Source organism: Bombus bifarius, unplaced genomic scaffold (assembly GCF_011952205.1).
Source record: "Bombus bifarius isolate JDL3187 unplaced genomic scaffold, Bbif_JDL3187 scf7180000008307, whole genome shotgun sequence".
Taxonomy (NCBI): Eukaryota; Metazoa; Arthropoda; class Insecta; order Hymenoptera; family Apidae; genus Bombus; species Bombus bifarius.
The window spans coordinates 299,256-325,355 of NW_022884583.1; the positions used below are offsets into that span (position 1 = coordinate 299,256).

At 42.4% G+C, this 26,100-nt stretch overlaps 1 protein-coding gene across 2 annotated transcripts in view; it reads right to left on the reverse strand.

Annotated features, from left to right (window-relative positions):
- Positions 1 to 2,015: 2,015 nt before the first annotated feature.
- LOC117212494 (POU domain, class 2, transcription factor 2-like) overlaps positions 2,016 to 26,100 on the reverse strand; it is a 122,617-nt gene continuing 98,532 nt past the window's right edge. The window contains exons 5-10 of one of the 2 annotated variants that reach the window (XM_033457385.1): positions 9,422 to 9,558; positions 8,316 to 8,675; positions 5,092 to 5,154; positions 4,650 to 4,969; positions 4,264 to 4,560; positions 2,016 to 4,066 (exon numbers count right to left, since the gene is read on the reverse strand). In XM_033457385.1, coding sequence (XP_033313276.1) covers positions 3,814 to 4,066; positions 4,264 to 4,560; positions 4,650 to 4,969; positions 5,092 to 5,154; positions 8,316 to 8,675; positions 9,422 to 9,558 — 1,430 coding nt within the window. In that variant the 3' untranslated portion in view covers positions 2,016 to 3,813. The remainder of the gene's footprint in view (positions 4,067 to 4,263; positions 4,561 to 4,649; positions 4,970 to 5,091; positions 5,155 to 8,315; positions 8,676 to 9,421; positions 9,559 to 26,100) is intronic. The other variant, XM_033457386.1, reaches the window with a different exon arrangement.

Consider the following 26,100-nt stretch of genomic DNA (forward strand, 5'->3'; position numbering starts at 1 on the left):
GAACAAGAAGAAAAGGAAGAAAAAAGAAAAAAGATAAGGAAAACGCAAACGTGTCCCTAACTCACACTCTGTCATTCACACTCATTTTTTTCGTTCTTCGGCTGCAATGGGCTGCTCGTTATGTATCAATTTGTCTCCCGTTTCTATCGTTTACACATCCGTTCACCGTATTTAATTTATAAAACGTCTACGTAATGCACTCAAAACTGGTGCTCTAGGAACTCTTTTTTTTTTTTGTATTTCTCTTCGCTATATTTTCTTTCATTCTTTATCACTCTCATTCACATTTTTGTTTCGCTACAGTTTGGTCCACGACTCTGGTAGTGAATGATTCGAAGTAAAACGAAGTAGAAGATCGATTCAAGAGATGAAAACCCGAAGTTGTGTGGAATTATGAAGGGTAGTTATGTGAAAAAAGATGGGAGATGATCTCGCGTGTGTGTGTTTGTGTGTGTGTGTGTGTGTGTTCGAGTGATTTAAGAACGAAAAGACGCGCGTGATCGATATGAGATCTCGTCTCGTACTCGTTTACATACATACATACATACACATGTTATATTATATTATATATAATTACGCGTACACGATATATCAGAATATCGAAAATATATTGTGATATATCGCGTTGCGTTCACATAGCTTCCGTAGAAAATTACATATAATATAATATCAAATATATATATACATACATTATGATAGTAGTACGCATATACACCTTCGGTTAACGCACGCTCGTGCTTCGTTACAAGAAAAGCTCTTGCAACAAATGTACATACACGGATTTAATTTGCTGATGTTGGCGATCGTAAGAACGAGGGATTGAGAAATCGAGTTCACCAGAAACAAACCACAATATCAAGAATATCGTATTTAATAAGTAATGTCGCATAAGTGTTACGGTTATCGCCATTTATCAGCACTTAAGTGTAGCGATGAGTTTTCAATTCCTTATCATAGAGCATCTTTGAAATAATTCTTTCACCATCGATCGATATAGATCGAAATTAATTGCCACATGGAAAAGTAGGCTACGAACGAATCAATTCTACGATGTTAGAGTGAAGGTACGACGTTTCCATGATTACTCGAACTTACGATTGCTATGACGACCAGCGTTGCCCAATGATACCCTATAATTAAGGATTACTTAATAATAAGCGTCGCAATAATAAGAAACGATCGTCACGGTGAATAAATTCGCCGCGGATTCGCTAATCACCGTTCGCTGCCATATCTCCCTATTATTTACAATACGTTTACTTTATACATTTATGTATAGTATGTATATTTATACATGCATATGTATATATTCCAGATGCTCGACTACTGCGCAATGTCTTTCTCGTTGCATACATATGTGCTTCATACATACATATACACATAACTAACGTAATATATAATATGTATATGTATATGGACAATTCCTAGCACAAACTTCTACATGTATGTAAATCTCTTCAAACACTGTTTCCGTCACCTTGGTTGTACAAGATCATAGCCTTTAACTAGTCACCGGGTGTTTACCACCTGGAAGAATCGATCTGTGCGCTCCAAGATCAGAATTCGCGCTTCTAATAAATGCCATCAGCCTCGTAACCGATTTCTCGATTTCAAAAAATGGCGTCAACGCGAACTCTCGGACCACGAGCGTGTTCAATCGACTCGCGCAAACGTATACGAGCTACATATGTGGAATAATTCCCAGGTAGCCTGTCTATATATGCTGTATGTACAGGTACAGACGTATCTACAACTGCTAAACCTCGTGTCTGTCTAAAAAACAGAGAATATGAGCATGCCATCCATGTTCACCCTCTCGGAAATGTAACTTTCGTTACCTTCTTTTACTTTAATTAGAAGATACTTTGGCTTGAGTAATTACAATTCGTTGAGAATCAATCGACCAAGACGCGAGTGAGGACTCTGTCGATGACGATGTACGAGCCATATTCTCCTCGAGTCTTTGTTTTCACGGTATTATTAGGCCCGCACGTTTCTTTGTATCTTACCTCCTCTTTTTTTCTTTTTGCCTACATATACAAATTTATGACACAGATATGTATGAAGACAGACACGCACACGTATGCGTAATTATGTACAATCGTATTGTCCGGCCTCGCCGCATGTTCACCACCTCAAAGGGAACTTGAAACTTGAAGATCAAAAGCTCGTCTGAATTGTATAATATTTTTTTTTACTTGATGAAATTAAGCGAGTGGTTGTTTTCATGAAATCCAAACTGTCGATTAATCATTGATTTTCATTAGAAGAAATTAGAATCTACCATTTTTTATTATTTCTGAGTGGCAGTGAACATTCCAGTTTCCACGAACTTGGTGCTTCTTTTCTTTAGTAATAGACGAACTTTCTCTCTCGAGGAATTGGAGACTCCCTTGTAAGTGGCACGTAAACCCTGCTTACCACGAAGAGGCGAGTACTTGTAAAAAGTGTTTGCCCCCTTCGAAGGAACCGTCGATCGCGACACCACGAATTCAGCAAAACGGCAGGAAGATTTAACACATCCGATACATGTGTTCTCTCGTTGTTTGTTGTAATCTCGATCATGTGTTCCGTCGTGATTCGTTGGACGAATGCTCGTGAAAAATTTAAAGACTCTATTCTTTCGTCTTTCTCCGGTGGCTTCACGATTTCGAAAAGTTCAATTCTCGGATTCTTCGAGATCGTGAAACAGCACGCACGAAATGTAGTGCGTGATCGAAGCGACGTTGAATCGCCCGATGGGCAAAAGGAAACTCGAAGGACGCAGAGGAAAACCAGTCGATAATTACAGGTATCGTCGAACGATTCCCCCCATGATAAATATTTCATGATAATTCAAATGAGAAACTGCAGAAACCGATTAAGGTACTGTTTTATGACGGTTCGCGGCCGGTTATATTCGCGTCGTTAATTACATCTTGTAAATAAATGTCGAATGGCGGCAACGATCCTGCACTATTTGCTATGCGGGAATGAAGACCTCAAAGCTATTTTGAATTCTGATTGAATTCAAATTTAGTCTGTAATTTGTATCATCGTTTCTTCAATTTCTTCAAATGAAACAAATGCATATTTCAAGTTGGAAAAATTGCAGTATTTTTATATACAATGTATAATAATCACATAAGCTTTGAAGACTTCGTTCCGCGCGATATCGTCATCACTACAATCAACGCTTCCAACCGAATAATTCAGCCAATAAACATAATACTGTGAGAAAAACACGAAACGTTCAACGAAACACGATGTTCGATAAATCGATGTCTTTGGACGATACACTGCATTTCTTGAAGTTTAAGTTTTTACCTAAGAGTCTCTTTGTGGCGTTCCATGTTTGATGCCTTTCCATAATGCCTCTCCGTTACTCGTATACTCTTTATAAGATAGATGTACCTTGATAATTCCTCCTCCGATCATCCTCTTCCCTTCAGAATTGATTGATCATAACAATCCATAATTAAAGATTGCATCCACTCCTGACATAATCTCTTCCAAATGGAATCTCTCGACACCAAGATATGTTTCGAATTGTATCGTGAAGTCAGCTAACAGTCCAAAATCTCTGCTCCATTCCCATGACCGTATATTGCTCGATCCTGTCGGTTCCATCGCGTCAAATTCCCTTTGGTAACGAAATCCGCCGACGGGCGTTCGCTAGATAGTCACTGAATCATCGCCAACGATGGACTAGCTGACGGATTAGTGATAGAATTCAGATAGATTGCACAAACGTCGTTGTTGTTGTTGTTGATGCGATGGCTGTTGATGGTGTTGGTGAAAAAGCGCGTCCCCTTGATGGGTAGGCTGCTGGTGTCACTCGTGGGACTTGCCACTTAGTGGGTGGTAGTTTCCACCTGCTGAAGCCACCAGAGCCAAGGGTAATGGTGAACCGAGGGGTGTGGGGTGAGGATGAGAGTGTCCCATGCCTGAAGAGTGCGTCGTGAGAGCTAGAGGACTACCGGACATGGAACTTGCGAGTGATGCGAAGACTGATGGTGCTGGGGACGCCATTGTTGGACTACCCATTGCTGCTGTTGGCGGATTGATTCTTTTCTCTTTTTGTCGTCTGTAATGAAATAGACTATGATGATAATGTGTTTCGTTAAACATTTTCATCGACGCTAAAACTACTAGTTCCACTGGAACCAATTAAAAGTCACTGGTATCGTACCATTTTAATTTTAAGTAACTATACGTATCGAAGGCCGATAGTTTTAGTGTTAAAAAAAATTAAAGAATAAAATTGGTACTTTTCAGGCTTACCTATTGCAAAACCACACCCGAACAACTTCCTTTTCCATGGCTAAAGTGTCTGCTAATACGGTAATTTCTTCAGAAGTAGGTTTCGGGTTTTGTACGAACGCTTTCTCCAGAGCAACTCTCACGCTGGTTTCTATCGACGTCCTCTTCTTCCGCCGCCTGCCGATAGCTTCCGGTGTAGTAAGTGGATTCGAAAGAGAATTCGGGTTGTTCAACGAATTATCCGCGTCTTCCAACCACTTTTGTAAGAGGGGTTTCAGTTTGCACATGTTCTTGAAAGAAAGATTTAATGCTTCGAACCTGGCGAGCAGAATAAGACAATCGAGTCATAAAATGGTAATAAAACCTTTTACTTCTTCGTCTCATTTGTAATTATGAAAAATATCCACCTGGAGATCGTCGTCTGAGAGAAATCGTTGCCATAAAGTTTGCCCATAGCTAGGCCAACGTCGCCTTGGGTGAAGCCGAGTTTGATTCTTCTCTGTTTAAAGGTTTTGGCGAACTGTTCCAGTTCCTCGAGGTCCGTAGTCTCCTCCGGCGATGGTTCAAGCCTCGGAGGCGGTGGTTTCACCGCTGGAGGCGTGCCAGGTGGCGGTGGTGACCTTTGTTGCCCTAAACTTCGACCAACTAGGCCTCCGCTACCCTGAAGAGCTTGCTGCTTCTGTAGAGCTTGCAGTTGCTGGGCTGCCTGCGCTACTGCCTGCTGCACCTGATGACACATAATTGAATCCTCTTTTTTTTTCGTTTGATTCTCTAAGTAGAATCGGTAGAAAATATTAGAGACGCATTTGGCATTAATTGATGGATCTTTAATTTAATGGTCTGTCGTACCTGCATGGACTGTGAGCGCGGATGACTGGATCTTGAGGAGTAGCCACCGCCCTGCAACAGCCCCTGCAAGACGTTAACGACCATTGATCGTTATCGTACACGTTTTCCCCGGTACGAACAATTCTATTTATTTCTGTCTAAGGCTTCTCGATCTAAAAAGTAATTTTTAAATATTCTATCTTTATACTGTTTCTACATTTACCGAGCATGATTCACACCTGCAAGTCACAGAAACGATCCTAACTCTGCTGCTGCTCTTAAATTTTTATTTAATCTTGTACTTAGTGTACAAACGGAAATACACTTTTTAACATTATAAGAAAATCCGTAGTGCAAAGTTGAAATTGCGCATGTCGATAACGATATTCCCATATTTTCTTCGAACTTAAGATATTTTTAGGCGAAATAGATCGGATTAAAAGTGATCGAAGAAACCCGATAGGGTTGAAAAGAAATCTTCGCTTCTTTAAGGGCTTTCGAAATCTAAATATCTATGAACTACTCTTGAAATGCCGCGCCAGTTATAGATCACGATAATCTTCCTAACCCCTATTCGAGATAAATAGTACACGTTAAACCAAGCTGCTCCACACGTCGGTAGATTAAGCGGTTTCTATTGGAAAGGCGACACGTGTTGCGCTCGTGGACAGGTACGAGAGGAGTCGCCGAAGGGGCGACCGGACCGATCGATTATCATCACCCTTTTCTTAACCAGATGCTCGATTACGAGAAGAAGGGGCCCGTGCAAAACGAGTCGCCCGGAGAGGAAAAGGGTTTGGGATTGGTCGCGTGTCGAGCCCGTTTATGCTTATTGTCGACCGCGAAGACACCCTGCGAAGGGTGCTTAGAATATCGCCACGTGCCGTCACACACGGGTTACAAAACTCAAGATTCACCTGTACACGCGATTCTTTAAGTTGTCAGACTATAAAAACTAGAAAGCATGACTTGTTAGTTTTATTTCCTGTGTCTTTCAGAGATATTGTTAATTTCGATTGAATCGTTGAAATCAAGTCGGTGAAAGTACTACAAATGCAACAACAATCATGACGCATTGCTAATCTATGTGATTGTAAGTAACGATAAGAACTGTTGGAAAGCAAATCGAACTCTTTATATTCAGGAAATCGAACATTTTGATCTCTCTCCGTCGTATTAATTCTGTAATAGCGTAATAAACAAAATGACGGAAAATTCAGAATGAACCATTAAGAAAATAATTATCTCTTGTCTTCAAGATCTTTTGCATTTCTGGTATCAGGTATGAAAAATACATATCAATTTTTCATTGAAGATAAATATTAACAATCGCAATACACTACTATTTTTTATGAGTTGTCCGAGGAACTCTACGCTGTCCGAAGATTAATGCCACGAATTTCTTCGAACGTGAGACATTGCGTGTCAGCTGGTAGCCCAAAACACGCACGAAAGGAATTGAATCAGTGTTACGGACGACTTCCGCCATGCGTGTAATCCTTGAAAAGAATCCGGACTATGATGCAGGTTGCAAGGCACTCGAGGAAGGGTTGCGCGATCAAGGAATACGTGTGTCTGGGTTTTTAATCCCGCGACTGTTTCCAAAAGGGGAAAAAAGCCAGGGGGGTTGGTCGATGTAAACGAAGGAAAAGACGAGACGAAAGAAGGAAGAAGATGGAAAATTAAGGGAGAGGAGGGATAGCGAAGGAAAGAAAAAAGAAACAGCTTGGCCACGTGTGAGGTAACAAAAGGCACCCCGTGGCAAGGTGCCGAAGGGATCTCCTTGTTGCACCTTTCAAAGAAGACACGGAAGACCCAAGGCTTTAATCCTCGCAGCTACGTATATCACGGCCATTAAATCTGCTCAAGTTCGAAGTCGTTTTGTTAGTTTTTCCAGGAGGTTACGTAGGACGTGCACGCGCTTCACGTGACGGAATCTATAGAAATTTTTTCGTAAACGCGCGCAGACCCTGAAGGCCTTCATTCAACGTTCTCGCTGCAAGGAGGGGATAAAATCGGCCGAGATCCAGGAAGGAGGATCGTTTTTCATCGTATCCCCGGATATATCGATTTTTCTTACTTCGATCCGCTGGATCTCGAGGGACAAAACACACAAAACGAACGATATTCAGGGTATGTTCTTTACGAGGATGCAGGTGATGAATGTATTTGCTTCCCATTTTTTATCTTAACAAACGAAACGTCCGACATAGTCAATTTATTTATACGAAGAAAATAGAGAACGTTTCTAGAAAGTCTATAGAAAAATCTGCTTATTCTTGGAATTTTATTGTAGACAGGCAAACGTTTTTTTATAATCATCAAATCGTAATTATACGATTACTCGACGATCACAATCGGAAAATCGAACACACCCAGTTCCTTTGTAACGAACATAACGTAGATTTTTAGAAAGTCTATAGAAAATCCTGTGTACCCTTGAAATTTTATTGAAGACTGGGCAATATTTTTCCATACTCGTCAAATTCTAATTATTCGACCGATCACGATTTTCCACTTGTCAGAGAGAAAACGCGAGGCCGAACGAGTACAAACCCTGTCCCTTTGTGACATCTCCAGCCGGCTATCTCCGCGTCAAATCGAGCGAATCGTCCCCGAAGAATAAGACGTCTACTTCTTTTCGGGCGGTCGATCAGATACCGCATGGAACGTCGTCTCTGGGCTCGCGATCATCTACCTCCACCATCCCCGCTAGCCGCCGACGCGACGATTCGAATCGAATTCGCATCGAGTGTGTAATTCGGTAAAGTACCCGGATGCCCGGAGAACAATGATGTCGGAATTCGAGTGCACGGGATGCATTTGTTCGCGCTCCCAGCGTAATACCTTTGGTCAGAGATAGAAAACGCGCCCGATTTTCGACAGCTCTTTATATTTTACAGAGGAAAGAGGATCCTGCTGCTGCTGCTGCCTTCGGCGTTTTCAAGCTCAGTTTTTCTACCTTTTTTCAATTCTGAATACTCATATGATGCTCGAATAATCGAGATAATGTTAATATTCATTCGAATGAGACATTTTATTTCGCTAAAATTTTAGGATCTAGGGTGCAGTTATTGTACGGTCATCGTTTTGAAATTTTGAATACGAAAATAGAATTATCGCAAAATCGGAGAAACAGGCATGTTGCCACGCATCTTTCAACTATCTTATCAGCAACAAAATTTTCTTTCCATAGTTTAGTACTGTAGCGATCTAGGAAAGGTAATGTCGAAGGTTTCACGAACCTGGTTTTGTAAGAAGAACTGCGCCTGAGCCGGAAGCTGGCCCGCTGCAGCAGAGTTGGCTTGCTGAAACATTGCCAACTGCTGCAACTGTTGCTGCAGCGAATGTTGTTGTTGCTGAAACGTCGAAGCCAATGCCTGAATCTCCTGTGGTCCAAGAGCACCAAGAGGTCCGTGCATCAGCAATTGCTGGCTGACTAGTTGAGCAGCCAGGGCCGCTTGCGAGTTGCTGCTATTCTGCTGGCTTGCCGTGTGTTGCTGTTGTTGATGACTTCCGGTTATTTGGCTGCTCACCCCGGAACTAGGTGAGGAGGCGCTGCCGCTGGTTCCGCTACTGCTGTTGCGGTGCGACACGTCTGTGACCTAAAACATATTTTCGTTGTTAGAGAAAATTAATCGAAGATCGAGAAGATTGTAAATTGTGACGAATAAAAATATTGCCAATAAAATAATTCGAGTTTGAAGTAACTTACTTATTACAATTTTGTGTTTCCAATTAAATAGACGTAAAATTATATATACGTATCACTTAAAGATCACTCGAAGATAAATAATAATGAACTACCCCTTTGGTTTCGAAGTATTCAGACACGGACATAAATGTTTATATATTGATAATTGAAGTGTTACAAATGAATTGGGACACGATGATCAGATGAAAAAGAAAGAATCGATTTTCATGGAATTGCGTGGGAGCAGAAATCGAAGGAACACGGAAGAGCTACCCTACCCTAATGTTACAAAGTAAACGGCGTCGAACAAAACCGTGTTTACACTCGACCAGGTCAGGATATTGGTCACTACGGTCCATCCTGCGCTTTTGTGTTTTAAAACCTACATCCCTCCCTATACGTCCTTTCTGTCGTTCATCTCGCTAGTGGCTTCCTTTATTTATTTGCCAAATATTGAACGGGAGCACTTTTTGCGCTCTTCACGAATGACTGTAAAATATCGAGCCCTCTTGTCGTCACTTCGAGACAAAAGGGAGCTTTTTTTTTACAAAAGGGAAGCACCACCGGAAGCTGTGATTCCCGATGTTACCAGCATCTTCTTTGACCAATAGTTTGTCTTTGAGCGAAGGTAAAAAACAAAGCAGAGAGTATACTAACCAGATTGAGAGCTTCCCTATCCGAGTCCATGGAATCGTGATCAAGATTCGCCTCAGTGGCATCTTGAATATCACTGGTGATACTCCTATCGTCACCGCTGAGATCGGGTCCATCCACCTCGCCATGAAGGTCTGCATCTGTAAAAAATAAGAAAAATCCATCTTTAATTATCACTTTCTTCTTTCAACGACTACCTAATTAACGCAACATTCAACGCTGAAGGGATCTTTGGTCGAAGAGATTCCTAAGTTCAACTCTAAATTCACTAGCGAATTCAATGTACGACAGATCGTACAGTTGTTGTTGTTCTGCGGCCTGTACTTCTGATGAAGGTAACGCGTAGGGGTGCAAGTTGGCGTGCTGGTCGCATCAAGTCGCATATCCGCAAAGATCATCCTGGGCTCTTCCAGGAAGACCATCATGACCTCGTTTGCCTTCGAGGATCCTCGTGGCCCGCTGTTTGAGGTAACATTAGGTTTGGCTTCAAGATCCAGCACGACGGTCAATGACCGTGACCTTTGGGTGCGGATCGACTCTGGACCATCAACTATCTTCTTCTTTCCACGTATCTGCCCTTCGGCATCGTGACGATTGGTCACCACATCTTTTGGGAGAGATCGATAAAATCGAATATATTTCCTAAGAATCGAATATATTATATTTCCAACCACGGTGACAATTTTGTATGACAAAATTATAGAAGAAGTTTGATATGTTCAAGAAATGTTAATAGAAAGCTACCAATATACTGATAATGTGAATAATCAACACCATTCACTGCCGGTACCGATCGAACTGAATATTCTGGTATAACGTCCAAGGGCAGTCACCAAGGATTCCGAAGGTCACAACGAAAGCCAGTGGTCCTCATCGAAGGACCGATACAGAACGAATGTTAGAATGACGCAACGAAATCGTGCCCCTAAGGACGACCGAATCCTCCCCACCACCACGTGGCTGGAAGGGGCTTTCGATGATTGGTCGTTGGTATTGAAAGATCTCGTACGATTGGCTATCCTGGAAAACCCTTTGGCCCTTTGCTCTCCCTCCACCTCGCGGAACAACTCTTCGCGCACCCATCATCGTATCTTATGACCAGCCTCCCTCGCCACCCTTTTCTTCTCCTTTCGCTGTTACGCGCCCCCTGAAAAAGGGGTACGTGCCGGATAATGGCACGGAACGGATTCGTTTGGTTCGAGAAAACGAGCTTACGCGCCCTCATTGGTCCTGCGCGTCAGTCTAACGGTTTTTAATAACAATTATTTCGATACGCCGGGGCAGCGGAGGCCGTTTCGCATTCTTCGAAAGGGGATTTGCGGCATGACGACCGTCATGCGAAACCTTGTTCACGAATGCTTCAAAGGTTAACGTTCTTAAAATATAACATTTGTATGAAACTTATGTTGAAATATAACATCCATTTCGAGTCTATATGAGTCGAGGCGAGTCTAGCAAGATTAATGATAAAAGACAAGAGAATGACGATGAGCAGCTTAATAGAAAAGGGCTTTCCTACTATTCTTATTTTATCGGGGTGAAGTCTGAATGGCTATTTGGACCGCGAGAACAAGAAAGGTCAGTGAACCAAGGTAGCGAAGAAAGGAAGTCTCTTAGCCACTTGGACCGTCGAATTTTCCCATCGATGTCAGGACAAAGACCGAGAAGAGACGGCCAGGAACAGATAAACGCTCGCGAAACGCTCGTAAAAAGGTCGAAGAAGTCGCAGGTGGGGATGATCGCTACTGTGGGACGAGACTCGTAGTCAGGGAGAAAGAAGGTAAAAAAAGAAATTCAAAATCCTGTGAATCCCGTGAATTCGACGCAAAAGTTTCACGAGGTTCGCTCCGCATTTCGTTCCTCCGCATCTGTGCCCCCTTCATACCTGACGTAGATTCCCCTGAAACGATGAAAAAAAAAACGGTAGAAGAGAGTCGACAGATCAGGTAGGGCAACCTTGGACAGTAAAAAGCCTCCGTATTGGTGGATTCCCTATAAAATTTCAGTTACTCGTCCTCGTTTCCTCGCGCGGCCGATTACACCCTGGCTTCGGTCTTTCCTACCCTCGAGTGACGCGTTCGAGACGCAAAAAGCAGGTACACAAAGTCTACACACGGACGAACACGTCGGTTTCCCTTTTCACCCCTGAATTTGCATCGTCGATTCCCCTCTTTTCATCAAAATTACGCTTTTTTCTCCGTGAGAAGGTCCCGCGGCTCTCTAACATTCGAAAGGAAGAAGGAGAGGGAGGGGAGAAAGGATTTTTGGGGTGAATTACGTCGGTTCCTATTTTTCCACCCTTTTCCAGTAGCGCTCTCGTGAAAGGCTCTGCGACTTCTAGTTCAAAAAATAACGTTTATCGACGACGACGACGACGACGACTACGAAGACGCCAGGTGCGAACTCATCCACCAACGGACGCCTAGATAAGGCGACCGATGTTTTGCTTTCCTCTTTTTCCACCACGTTTTTATCCTATCGCGATTAGCTGCGATGCGATTGGTGGTGCTTCAGGTTTGAAAAAAAGCGCAACGAACGTTGCACGAAGCTTCTAATGGAACGGATCGATGGAATTGAGGAGAGGAGGAGAGACGATGCTTCTGGAAGAGACGTTGGAAGCAACGGTTTTTTGACGAACGTTCACGAGCACTGTGAACGATACAGCAACAGTCAAGAAAGAAGTCTCAAATACATTGGAAAATTAAAGAAATTTTCAAGAACTCTTTACAAGTTAACCGAATATTCAAAAACTTTACCGTTTGAATATTTAAATATTCGAATATTTAAAATTCGTATCAATTATCTTTACGATTAAACGCAAATCCATTCTCGATAAGTTTCCAACCCTCGCTCGGTAATAAATTAACCAGCCTCCAGGTGCATTAATACCAAAAATTCTAGGAGCGAGATCCTATCTTGAATCTCCGACACGTCTTTGTCCCGCATCTGCATACACCAAGGCAGTCTTCGGTGTCGTTCGAAATGGAACCCGCTTACAATGGTGGTGCCCATGCAATTTCGACGCATTGGGGCTCGTTTAACGTTTGCACGACTGACACGGTGACCGTCTATCCATCATCCACCTACGTTTCCACGATCAAGCTGCACGCACACGTAACAGAATCCATTCTGAACGACCGACTGCAGCTGGACGTTCGCAACAATCTTCGATTTTCTCTTTCCTTCCCCTTTTTCACAAGCGAGGGAAAAGCCGGGCGCCGACCTGACCTTCGTGTCGCGAAGTCCAGGTTCGGGGAAACATCGGACACATACGTCAGGTGATAAAATAGCACAATGAGACACCTGAGCTGCACCATTGCCGGCTACGGTGTCTGGATGTTTCGAAGATGATGATTTTGGGAAACGTGGTCGCTTACTGGTTCAAGGGTCGTTTCTAAATGATCAGAGAGTTCGAGTAAATATTTTCAACGTATTAGCGAAGAATTTCGTGGTACCTTCGCTGTTTTGTCGGGGGTTGGAACCGATGATTCAGTATTCTGACCAGTACAAGTGTTTCTTTATATAATTCATTTTTATATAATTAGGGAATTTCTAATATGGCAGTGAAAATTATTGAAATATTTTTCCATTTATGTTGAAAGTTATTTCGAAAGATTTCCATTGCCACAGAATTTGACGAAACCAAGCAATATTTCACGCGACTAATTTATACTTAAATTGGCATTGATTAAGTTCTACACAATAACGATTCGAGTTCTAATATTAGAGCACTAGGGCACTGCGAAATTTCATTCGTGTGACAATTTCATTCAAATTGCATGGAAATGCATTGAATATTTCTATTTAATTCGTTCGAATGCATCGGATGAATAACGTCAATTTTCTCCACCCACGACGTAAGAATCGCCACGAAGGCGAAGTTCCATTTTCTCGATGAATTCCGCTGTGCAACAAAGCTTTCCCCATCCCTGTCCACCTTCCTTTCTCTGTCTTCTTCCCGTTCGTTCTTCTCGCCTGGGATCAGCCGATGTTTTTGTTCGTCCAGGCGAGAATAGCCAGAGCAACGGCGAAGGGCACGTTGCCCTTTTCTCGCGATCTACATAAAATATCGATTCTTTCAGCGTTCGGGAAAAATATCGACGAGTCACGAACACCCATGCACGATTCTCTCCCTGTTCCTCCATCGTCGTGATCTTCGTTCTGCTCCTATCGTGAAACCGGCTCTTCTCGGTTTAACGAACGGCACCACAAAGGAGAAATCGTTATTTTCACGGGTCTACCCGATTTCGCGGTTGCATCCCTCGCTTTCTGTATGTTCCGCTCCCCTCTGCTCCGCCCTCGAATCGGCCCTCTCTCAATCGCGGTCCTCCTTTTGCTCAATTTACTCCAAACTCACCTTTCCACCCTTCCTTGTTTCTTCTGTTTCTGTGTTCTCTGCCCTTTCTACGATAGATCTACTTTCAAAATTCGTAACGGTCTCCTCCGAATACGTGTAAATTAACTCTTTCGCAATTATGCAGTTTTTCGACTTCCACCGCGATTTACTCAATTTTCCGTAAATTCTCTCGATTGTCATCCACCTTTTCCCTATTTTGCTCTTCTATCCTATTATCATCATCTTAGGCCGTTTCGCTGTGACCTTTGCAATTTTGTTGTATTATGCTCATCGAGTTCTTCGTTACATAATTCGATTCTTAAAACTGTGCATTAAATTCAGTTTAACGCTGTAAGTTAGAAATTGCGTCATCTATACGCTACGAAAGGGGCAGAAGATTTGTTCGAAGGGAAGATCTCGAAGAAATTGTCAAATCTTGTCGCTGCACATTGAAGAGAAACGATTCGAAAGAAATCTCTGCTCTCGATTTACCTGGCTGCTTCGCAGGCAGCGTAAGATCGCATTAAGTCTCGTTCCATCTTCGTCCTGCATATCACACGAGGCAGCAGAATGTCTAAACGGCATCTGCCTTCGCGTCGTTTCTTCGTCGCCATTCTTACATAAGGGAACTAGCGACAATGCAACCCAACCACCCCTACGTCTACGGGGGAGGAATGTCTGGCCCATTATTCCACGCTATGTGCACCGCCTGTCAACCGACTTACGATTTTATTAGGGCCTTACATCATTCGATTATGCCTGCTCGGTCCGTTTTCATGCATGGCGGGCTCGACGAGTACCGCGGTGCGAAGAAAACGAAAGAATCGATCTCTCGTAAACGATTCCATCGAAGTAATTTTATCTCAATTTCATTCGTACGCCATTAAACAACTATTGAAATATTCATTAAATTTAAAAAATTGCAATCTTTAAAATTGCTGCGAAGAATTAGCAACTATGTTTAACTTCTTTCTAGATAAATTGAATTTTGTTTAAGCCTAAATTTTTCACTGTTCAAGACTTCCAGAGAACCTACAAAAGTTCTGGGATACTTTCAATGTTTCCAAGCCTCGCTAGGTCAAACGTGTGAAACATGTTTCGATAAAAATAAAAGTTCGTTTCACCCAGAAAGGGAACTCGTCGCAGGAAAATTCACTGGTGAAATTTCACTGCATTTCCTTCATTTTCTCTGCACCGATTCGAGTCTTCTAAACTCGGTTTCTGTTTCTTCCTAGACAGCGGTAAAGGTGTTGTCCTAGGATCAGAAATCGAGGTAGTTAAAGCGAATCTGACTATAGCCGAGGATTCACATCGAAAAAGGGGGAAGGCACGAGGGGGCTAGATCCACGAGCCAATGGAATAACAGTTTCCACTGGCGTGTTTTGAAGCAGCGGTGCCGGCGGTTCGGCAAGGGTGACGAGAGAAGGGGTGGACTGGTTTTCGAGCAACGTGTGGGGTGAGTCTAAAACCGTTAGGTTGGTCGCGTGCTACCAAAGGCACGTGGCCTTCCTCTCCTTCTCTTATTCTCTCTTTCTCTTTCTTCACTACGCACGCGCACGTACACGCGTGAATCTTGCTCCAATCCTCCGTACGCATGGTTCTCTTACGCATGGTTTTCACGCAACGACGTCGCACGATGGAGTCAAAAATCATTCGTAAATAGAAAATTCACGAAATTTCATATACGACAAAATAGATTTACTACACTGCCCACCAACGTAGATTTTTGTTATGTACGATCAGTACATACGTTTGAGTATGTTTCAACCCTCTTCAAACAAATGACTTTAGTAAGGCGTGTAAACTAAACGAAAGACGTCGCTGCAAAGAGGGTTCATGAAGATTATTACAAATTATTTCTATTAAATTACATAACAATTGAAATTCCTACAGTGTAGATTCTGTGTAGTTTCAACCCTATCAAGATTTCTGAGAACAAAGATGTCAAAAGCTCCGAGAGATTGCAATTATTTCATTGCGCAAATCAATCAGAAAGATCGCCAAGTCCGATTATCAAAAAACACATGTTCCATAGAAACTCGGCCGATTATCTTTCGAACGAACAACATCGAAAGCTGTTTATACGCCTAATAACCAAGAACGCTTCCACTTTCTTAATTAAAGTCAACGGAGCGTCGAATTTATTCCGCCCAAACCACGAAAGCCAGCTCCATGCCAGAGGCTATCGATTGTCGGATATGGAACGCTCAGGTAAAATTAAGAGGCAGGTAAGCAGCGAGAGCGAGATTCTTGGACACATGGCGCCATTAGCAGCGGTGAAAACGAGATATTCGAGGACGAACGTGGGTCGGGACAGATGCAGGATCGGTAAATAGTCGACTTGGATGGCAGACCGTCGATGCTGATCGTCGTCATCGACAGCTACCGTTATAATGAAATCGAGACAGACCCCTTGGCACGTGCTTCTGAAACGAACGCGAGCCACTCTCTCTGCTTTCGTTACTCGTGTATTCGCTTATAAGACTGCTGCGCTGCATAACGGTGCATCGAGATGCAGCAGTCTGCGATTACAGATGGTCAAACCCATTGTAAAAACAAGAAAAAAGAGGAGAAAAAAAAACAGGACAATCTAAATAGAAGAAAAATGAAAATAGCGTTCTTCGAGGGATAGATATCTTCTTAGATGGCTCCAGTAAACAGTAGAATATTCCAACATCATCTTACAGAATTGACAAGAATAAATATATTTGTTAGAAATTCTGTTCACTAGAAATGGCTTTCGATATGTATACAAACGGAGAACGATAATTTACTTATTTGGTTTGAAAATATCGCACAGATATATTCTTCGAAGGTTCGAAATTCCATCAACGTCGACGTTTTCATTGCTAGGAAACAAAGAGTTTTGAAAAGCAACGAATAAATCTGGAATAGAAGGCAAAACGGAGACGCGTAGGAAACGAAGATACTCGCAGAGGCAATTACGAGAAAGAGCGACGAAAAGCAATTAAGGGCTTAGAAAGTCCATCGTGTTCGGCGATGCGATAAGAAAAATGGTCTGCGGCCGAGCGAGGCGCGCGGCCACGTTCACCGTAAATTTCCGATAAGGAAATGAGACTATGCATATGAAAGCAAGGGTTTCCGCGAGGGAGTTCCACGTTGCCACTCCAACTCCATTTACTGGGGGCACCCCCGCTGCTGGCTGGCAGTGATGTATGGCACGGTAAGCCTTCGTGCTGACCGCTATCGACGATATTCTGCGTTTCCTCGTCTTCCACTTCGCAAACACTCGATTTCTGAGTCGCTTTCTCGCCTCGGCGATACGAAGGTGGCGCCAACCGCGAGAAGATCCATGCGACATTCGCAACATTGTGTCAATTGCAGGGAATATGTGTTAATTGGTACGTTAGCGTGATGGATATCATGGTTAAACGATGCTTCGTATGCTGTACATTTAGAATTGCAACGATGTTATGAGATACAGGTCATTGTGTATCATTTCTTAGAAACATCGAAAATTCTAATTGAAGGCTAAACTGTTATTAATTAGGATACAAACGTTTCAACCTTCGTATCAATACAAATTCTCTACGTCGAAGAACGTGCATTCAAAGCTACGTATGACACTTGCATGGAATGCAACATTATCTGAAACGTGTTATATTTTGTAAAATATCCATTGAAACATTGACCCATCACGTGCTTGAAAACCGCATAGAGGTGGCAGAAAGCGGACAACGAAGGAAAACGGAAACCAGAGGGTGGGTAAAAGGGGAGGGAAGTGGCGAGATTATTTGAATATCCCATATTTAAGATTCGTCCGGCGTAGTACGGGGCAGTGATTGCCGAGTTGGCAGGCCGGTCACGTGGCCGGCACGTCATACACGTCAAACCGACCCCCGATGGAAGCCACCCCTATTGCGCCTAAGGCCGGCGGCCAGTGCTGCGAACACTTTACATTCTATTTTCACGCTGTACTGACCCCGATGTATGCGACTTTCTTAACATATTCGCTGGATATTGCCTGCTGGCACGTGCTCTCGCTTACCCGATCGATATTCATCCTTGAAGCGACAATGATTTCCGAACGCGCTTAGAATGGCACCCGTCATATTGCACCATGGAAAGCTCATAAATCTCTGACAAATTTATCACGCTGGATAATTTCCAGTTATTTCGACGACCATACACTTCTCTAGGATATAATTTTTACGCGTCAAAAAGTAAGAAATTTATTCACGTGATGTTAATATTCCCAGTTATGATCCTATATCTGTTACGTTCACACGAGAAAAATTCGAATATTCATAGACTGAATAGCAACGTAGAACCATAGAAATTTCGAATTTCGAATTAAATTCTTCGTGAAAGTAGAGCGGAACAACTAAAATCCGGCTTCTGTGGTGTTTAAAATCGTGGTCACGGCTAATTCATTAACAACAAGGGGTAAATAGGGTGATTACAGTGTGCTGGCCATGTAAAGGCTCCCCCTGAAAAAGCTGACGAGCACCTGACGTTCCAAATGGGGTTTGCCCACTATTTTATGCGTGTCACCGCCCCCGCAGTGTTTTCACGGGACGACGAGCACCCCCGGATTTTTACCCGGGGCTGTTCGCGACCAGTCCCCGCCAAGGGGAGGACATCTAACCGAGTTAAATAACGCTACATTAGCGTCCTTCGTGGATACAAGGCCAGTCCGAGTGTGAAATACCCTCAGGCTTATCAGGCCGCAGCAGAGCTTTTTTTATTAGCTTTCGGCCGATCGTGCTTCAACCATCGAAGCTCATCCAGACGAGTTTTCGCGAAAACGAAATTCTACGGGATATAGGAGGTCATACTTTCACCACGGGACGCGTTTAATCGACCTTGGTATTCGTTTCTGTAACGACGAATGGATCTGCCTACCCTTATCCATTTCCTCTTTCCTAAAATAATTTCTCTCTATACAAGAAGAAAATTCATTTTGAAAACTCGAAGAGTCTAAGGTTCGAATATTTACTTTTCAAACTTATTTTCTCTACTTATTTTTAATACTGCAAAATTCTTTGCAAAATAGATCAATTTACCTAGACCAGTGGTTGAATGCATTTATTTGAACGTAAACTCCTATTATACGACACTACTGTTGTATCAATTTCAATTATGCGAACTATTTATCCCTCGACTAGTTCATACATACACCCTACTCATGTAGTCAGATCAAAAGTAATTTTTTTTCTTAATTAAAGTAGCAAACATAAATATATAAAAGTCATTGTTTTAATATATTTTGATAACAATCGTATAGTACTGTCAGACTACAATCAAAAATACAAACACTGCGTCTAATGGCGCAAAATGAGTGACGAATGATGAATACAAGAAGTCGCAGGGCAAGTGTATTAAGATGTAATGGCAACCGCGAATGACTTTATGGACGACATCTTGCACGACAGGGCAAAATAACGGTAAACTTCAACGTGTCTCGGAACGATCGTGGTGGAGCCCGATAATACATTTAATTACTCCCTTCGGAGGGCTACACGATATGGCGAGGTAGCAATGTCCGCGCTCCGTGTTCCTCGCATAACCGCGCCGTTTACCTGGCCGCGTCGCCCTTTGTCCTTTTGCTACAATCACCGTCGTCTAGACACGGCCATCGTTTTCCCCGCGAAATGACAATTACATAGTACCGGGATCGCCTCTCGTCGACTGTTTCGAGGGAAGAAACGATCCGGTTGTCCTGATCCTTCTCTAACTAGAAACACCTCCGCCAGAAGCTTCGTTTTGGTACAACTATTGTTTAGTGGAACTCTTATTCCTTCCAAACAAATGAATTGTACTATGGCTTTGTATATGAATAATAATTAAGTGGGGGACTGTTGTAATTTTCTACATGATTGTATAAATTTAATCTTTCCATGTGTAGAGGGTGGTTGGTCATGTGGTAGTTTAAATGACGGGATTATTCGATGTTGGAACCGTCAAATACATTTTAAAATAATTATAAATACAGAGTCAACCGTAGATTGCTCGATATGGGTCGTTAAAAGAATGTTCGCTAAGACGCTCGGTACTAACCGATTCGCTAAAGACTATGTATTGATCGCTGATAAAATCGCTCGAGACAGAGACTGAGAAAGTGGTCACCTTACGATCGTGTTCGTTTATTTATACTGGTCCAGGGGTACCGGAAAGTTTCCATTCGCCTTTGTTTGACGGTTCACGTAGCGGCGACATTGTTTTGCCCGGAGTTGGTTTATTATTACGTTATGTATATCTTAACGATGTTGGTACTCCTAGGCAAAATAACAACACGAATTGTCCTCTAGCTCATGCGCCCCTACACATGGACAACCGAAATTCTATGGCTACTTAACGAGAGTTTACAGCTTTAATGTTTAAAACATCTGCATGAATTTTAATAAAAAGAATAAAAATTTGCATTTGTTTCATGATAATTTTGGTGGATAACAGAAATATTGTTGAAAGACATATGGAATTAATGGAATTCATTTTTTTTAAATTTAAATTGCTTCGTGTGTTTAAAAAAGTTGTACTTTGGAAAACTTGTCGCCTACCAAAGTAACGTAGTGTACGTTGAAGGAAATGAATTAATTATTGGAGTGATCTAATTTAGTTTGGTCTTAAGAATACTGCGAAATATCTTTAGTTATTCGTGTGTTAAAAAGATTTCATGTCCCCTTCTTTTCCGAACACCATCTTCCCCTACATCGACACCCTTTTTCCTCGCCGACGTGTGCGCAAGAGATCCTCCCCCCTCTCTCTTTCTCTCTCTCTCTCTCTCACCCTTCTGCCCTGCCCTTCACAGTTCTGGCTTAATGGCTGACGCGGCTATCGGGTTTCTGCAGAAGCGTAAAAGATCTTCGAGAAAGGGAGCGAGGAGAACGATATAGTCGACTTTCTCTGTCTCTTGTCTGTTCTACGATAAGTCTGCTCTTCCTTTGACTGAACAAACGGATCGAATCAACTACCGAACGACACAGAACAATTTTGTATCGTGAGAATACATTTTCTTTTAAATATAAGAAACAACAATTGTATATTCTTGTTGTATCGTAACTAACGATTGGGGTTCGAGGTTCAAAAAAAGCGCCGAAAGGATCTGACTACTCATCAGCCTGTTGCAGAGCCACCCCCTCGAAGCCTTCGTAGGCTGGTGTATAAAAAATCAGGAGGGTTGCACCCCTGGAATACAACGTTTCAGTCGATGGTAGATAGCCGGTCGCTAATTGATTATAATAAGCGATCAGGAAGTAGAACCGGAAACGTGACGGCAGGGGTTACGGACAAGAACGATTCAAACAACGTGAGCTTCATAATGGAACCATAAAGAAACAGGAAGAAATGACTTTTTAACATTCTTGACTTTATCGACGATCGAATTAATCTCACTTGCAAACGATTAAATAATTAAAGAATAATTAGAGCATCGTGTCGAATTAGCTCTGACTACCTTTCATACGACTACTGACGAAAGAAGAAAGGAAAAATTCGATGATTTTTTTAACACCCTGGCGAACGTCAACGGAATCGTTATTAGGAAAGAAAAAGGCAGAAAATTAAAGGGAAGGAAGCATAAAGAGAATGAAAGAACGGGAGGCAACTGACAGCGGGGGCGTTTGACAATTTATTGTCTTCATTTGGCCACGTCCATATTTATTGCGTCGTCAGGAACAATATGGCGCCTATTAAGCGAAATACGGGCCCCACCGTGGATGCGGAATCGAATTAATACCACGCTTGTGCCGCCGGATCCCGTAATAAGCTTAATAAATATTGATCGTTTAATTAATGTAGAATCGACGCGTGGGACATCGTGCAACTATCAGCAGTCCATTCGATCGCCCACACTTGGACACGAATTTATTAAACGTACGCCATCGATATTCTCCTCGACGTTCGCTCGAAGCTTCCTACAGAACTCTCTGTACATTTCTAATTACTTTACACAACTGCAAGGTTTTCCCATCCCCACGATCTTTTCTCGAAAGGATCCACGTTTTTAAGGTACGAATAATTTCGACCCCATTTACCAGCCAACGAATAGATCTCTCGCAAATTGTTCACTCTAATTCGCGGTTTCTCGGTAACGCTATCGTGTCAGGAGATCGAAAAGAAGAATAAGAAGGATGGGGTCGGCAGCCAGCTCGTTCTACGTCTACTAATTATACGTTCTCGAAGCAATTGGAGATCATGGCGCGAGAGGAACTGTCGACAGAGCGACGAACGGCGAAAAACGGCGTTCGCCTTCTGTGGGAACGGTTCGTCCCATTAATGGAATCACCAATTGCACACTTATTGGTTTAATTGCTAATTGCTAGTCTCCTTCTTGCTCTCTTCGTCGCGAAACGAGCAACAATGGCGCCGACACCCACCGCTCAATTCGATGCCATTTTCATAAATAGTCCCTCCGTACTGTCCTTTTTAATTTCTTTGTCTTCTTTTCAAGCTCGAATCGAATTGAATCGTACGAAGCTTCGTGGGCGAGGATGAATTAATTTTCTTTCATAGAATACAACTTAATTTTCTTTCATCGAACAACGTTTAAAAATCCTTTACGCTTGTTGCTACAGTATGCCATCTTTCTTAAATTTGAAAAGTAAATTTTTGTTCACAATTGATCTGCGACTAAAGCCACGACTATGTTTATTATACGTATAGAACGTTACATTCTATTGAAATCGGTCAGATCCGAAGCATCCCTTATTAAAGCAAAGAGAGGGAGAAGTATGAAAGAAAAAGACACGGAAGTCGTCCTCGAGCCCGTGAGAAATATGTCGAAGAAAGAAAACGTCTTCGAGCTCGTTCCGAGTTGGACCGTTCCCTCGGTGTTTCTCGTTTTCTTCGCTCCCGCTCGTTGCCTCCATCATTCCGAGAAACACTCGCTATACTCGTTTTCATTTCCTCTTACGCGATTTGCCGGCCCGTACAGTGTCTTCTGCACGCGCGACTAGCTCGCGTGCAAGCCGAGCGAACGCAGTTTCGACGTTTTTTCCATCGACAATGGTCACGCCGTTCTTCGACAAGAAATCGTGGATTCTAATATGCTTCTGGTGATTAATTCCGCATAGGAGAATTACGGATAATCGCGTCTATCGTTAAAAGGGAAGAAAATTATGGGATGCGAGTGGTGTCGATTAAGCTATTCTTAATGGTAAAAATTTGGAGCTAAACTGTTTTATACTTTACTCCAGAGAGGTATTTTTCTTTTATTCTATCGGTTGGAATTATTTTCGCTGCGCATCGAGAAATCTAAGAGAAATATTTTCTATGTAAAAAAATTTTGTTGAACTATTTCAAAATGTGAAGGCTTAGTTTTCGAATATAAAAGTCACAATGATAACTTTATTCTTTTCCGCCCATCTTCAATTTTTCTACTAGAACGAAAGAGCGTTTGCGTCGATCTCCTCAATTTCATGAACTGTCGATATTTAGAAATAGACATGTTTCGGAATAGAAAAAGTATTAGTACTTGAACGAAAAAATAATATCGAAGAATTAATTTCATATCAAAGATGAATTTTTCTCTTCTCAACTTTCCAATATATATTCAAAGACTCGTAGAGAGTCTGCTATGGATCAAACCGGGAAAGAAGAAACGAACGTTCCTCATCTACCCGCGAATAGAGTGTGCAAATAAAAGGGGCGAAGACTACGGTCAGCAGTCGATCGGATCAGCATATTCCGTGTACGGGACGTTCGATGGTGGAGCTGTTGAAGAGAGGACGATAAAAATCTGAAAATCCCCGGGAAAGCCGCGGTATGGAATTTGAATTTGCTCCGGCAGGCAGGGCGCGTGAATCGCTCTCGTCAACATTCAAAACCAGTTCGCCTCGTCACCATCGATCCGAATAACAAAGTGCGCTCTGCTTCTGGTGGAAACGCTTGTTAACGGGCTGCGAACGTTCCCGTTCCCGTAGTTCTGGTTTTTTGTCGTCGTATCGCCTCGAACGGGCCGGCCGACGTTCTCGGAAAAACGCACGCAGGAATGAGTCTATCGTCGATAATTGAGAAAAGTCGAGACGTTCGACGTTCGAGTTTCCTGGATATGTGTAGAATCGAGTAAATTTTTCTCCTGCAGTCTGGATAAATTTATAATAAAATATATGAAATATGGCGTTTCTTATAAATTTACTTTTTGTCTATATATTGTTTCTTAACAGAACAGGTAAATGATTTGTTAGCGTACAGTACCTTGAGCCTAACTTGACTCGTCATTTTGTATATCAAATTTTTTTTTATCTTCGGTGTTACTCTATAGGTGTCTCTATAATTTACGAATAAACATTTGGTGTTAATTGTATATACAATTAATGAATCTAACTGTACGCTTACATAACTTCACAATTTACGATTCAATATGTTGTATCTAGTACACAGTTACATGTACTTATATTATTAGATTGGCAACTAAGTGATTGAGGATTTTGTCATTAGGTGGTAATGGCAATATATCGTATTAGCTACAATTTATGAACCACACGAATGAACGTGTTTATCTATAATTTATGAATCAACCTGTATACTCGATTGCCTCGACTTACGAATCCACCTGCACATTCCCTAATTCCTAAATAAATCGATTGATACGTCTAATCGCGTCAACAATTCTTAAATCAATTTGTGTATTTTTAGATATCCTTAAGTGTGTTACGTTCTCCCGTTCAATTTCTCCCAATTATATTCCTTTAACGTTAAGTGACATCTTCGCGAAGTTCGAACTGAAAAATACGAAAAACACACGTCATCTAGAAAAGTTTTCGTTTGGTAATTGGAATATAAAAATCCGAAGGTTCTATAGCGGGGTTAAACGTAAACCATCGAAATCTAACGAAGGCTAATCGACGATTAAGTGTCCAACCACTTTCCCATTTGTTCCGGTAACAGGAAAATCGGCAAAATTTTCTCTCCGCGCGAATTCACGAAAGTCGCGTCTTGAGTAATCGAATGATAGACGTGAGAGCTCGGTCGGAGCTTAACGGGAATCGAACGATACGCGGTAAAGCTTTTTGCTTGTAAGCTAGCGGCTTTTCCAGGGACACCCGGCCACGCAAGAACCGGACGTTCTGGATTGGCGGGCGTGAATGGAAGGTTCTTGCGGGAGGGTCGGGAAGCCGTTTCGGCATTCAATAGCGGTTTTCCACGGTCACCGCGGTCCTCGGCGGCCGATTTGAATAACAAAATCACCAGGAAGACGTATTATCGTCCTCGCGGCCGTGCGACCGAACCACTCGCCACTATGTCGTGCGAGTCTATATCGTCGCGACTCGTTTGCATTCCAAGCGAAACCGATCTTCCCCGTTCCGCCGACCGATCACCATTTCCATCCTCGTCGATCCCGCCGCGATACTGAATCTATCCATTCCGCGGAATCGACGCATTGAAAAACACGCACGTTGCTCCAATTCTGGGAATAGAGTCGCTTGCTCGATACCATTTGCATGCTGGTTCTTAGGAATCTCGAAGGAACACGGTAGGTTGAGTTAGGTTAGGATTTAACGTCAAGTTAAACGATGTCACATGTGAGACAGTCGTCGACTCTTCGTGACTCAATTGCCATCTCGTTTCAACAGAGGATTTTTATGTTTGAAGAATATTTTTGATATAAAGTTGAAAACATGTCGTTCTATTAGCAATACTTTCCCACGGCTTAAGAAAGATTCGATCCTGAAAAGGCTAAGACCAAGCGACGATCACAATTTGATCGAAGTCTACGAACGACGAGATCGGTATTTCATAACGTAGAATATGACGATTTTATGGAAATAGGATTCATGAATTCAATATGACGTAGAATAGGGGAAGGTTGAACGACACCGATCCAGGGAATGTATAGTTTCAGATCAGGCTGTTACTCCGCTCGTAATTGAATAAACCAACCGGACAAACACCCGCGGAGGTGTATGCCGGGAGAAACAATAGCGATATCGAAGCAACCGGATAACGATCGACAGGTGGTAGAGAATCAGCCCATAAATTACGCCTTGACCTGGGGACTAGAGCGAAAGAACTTTCAGATAATCATCTATTATAGTACCAACACTCGTTCCAGCCTTTTGGATCGTTTCTCAAGGTCCAAGTCTAACATAGGAGCATAGAGTGACGATTTTTTTCAATAATCTCGACGTAACGTAGTTTCCTTGATTAAAACCACGATGAGAGAACGAAGAAAAGACAGGAGTGGCAGTCGAAGGGGGAAAAAAGACAAAGAACGGAGAAAATATCGTCGAGAGTTTACATTACAAAGTATGATGAGGGACTTGGCCGTTCTCCGTTCGAAAGATCTCCATGAAGCCCGCGTTAAAAGAATCTCTGGTCTGACCATATCGGTCGAACAGGTGTGCCTGTACGACGCAGGAATAAACGATTAGCGATTCGATTA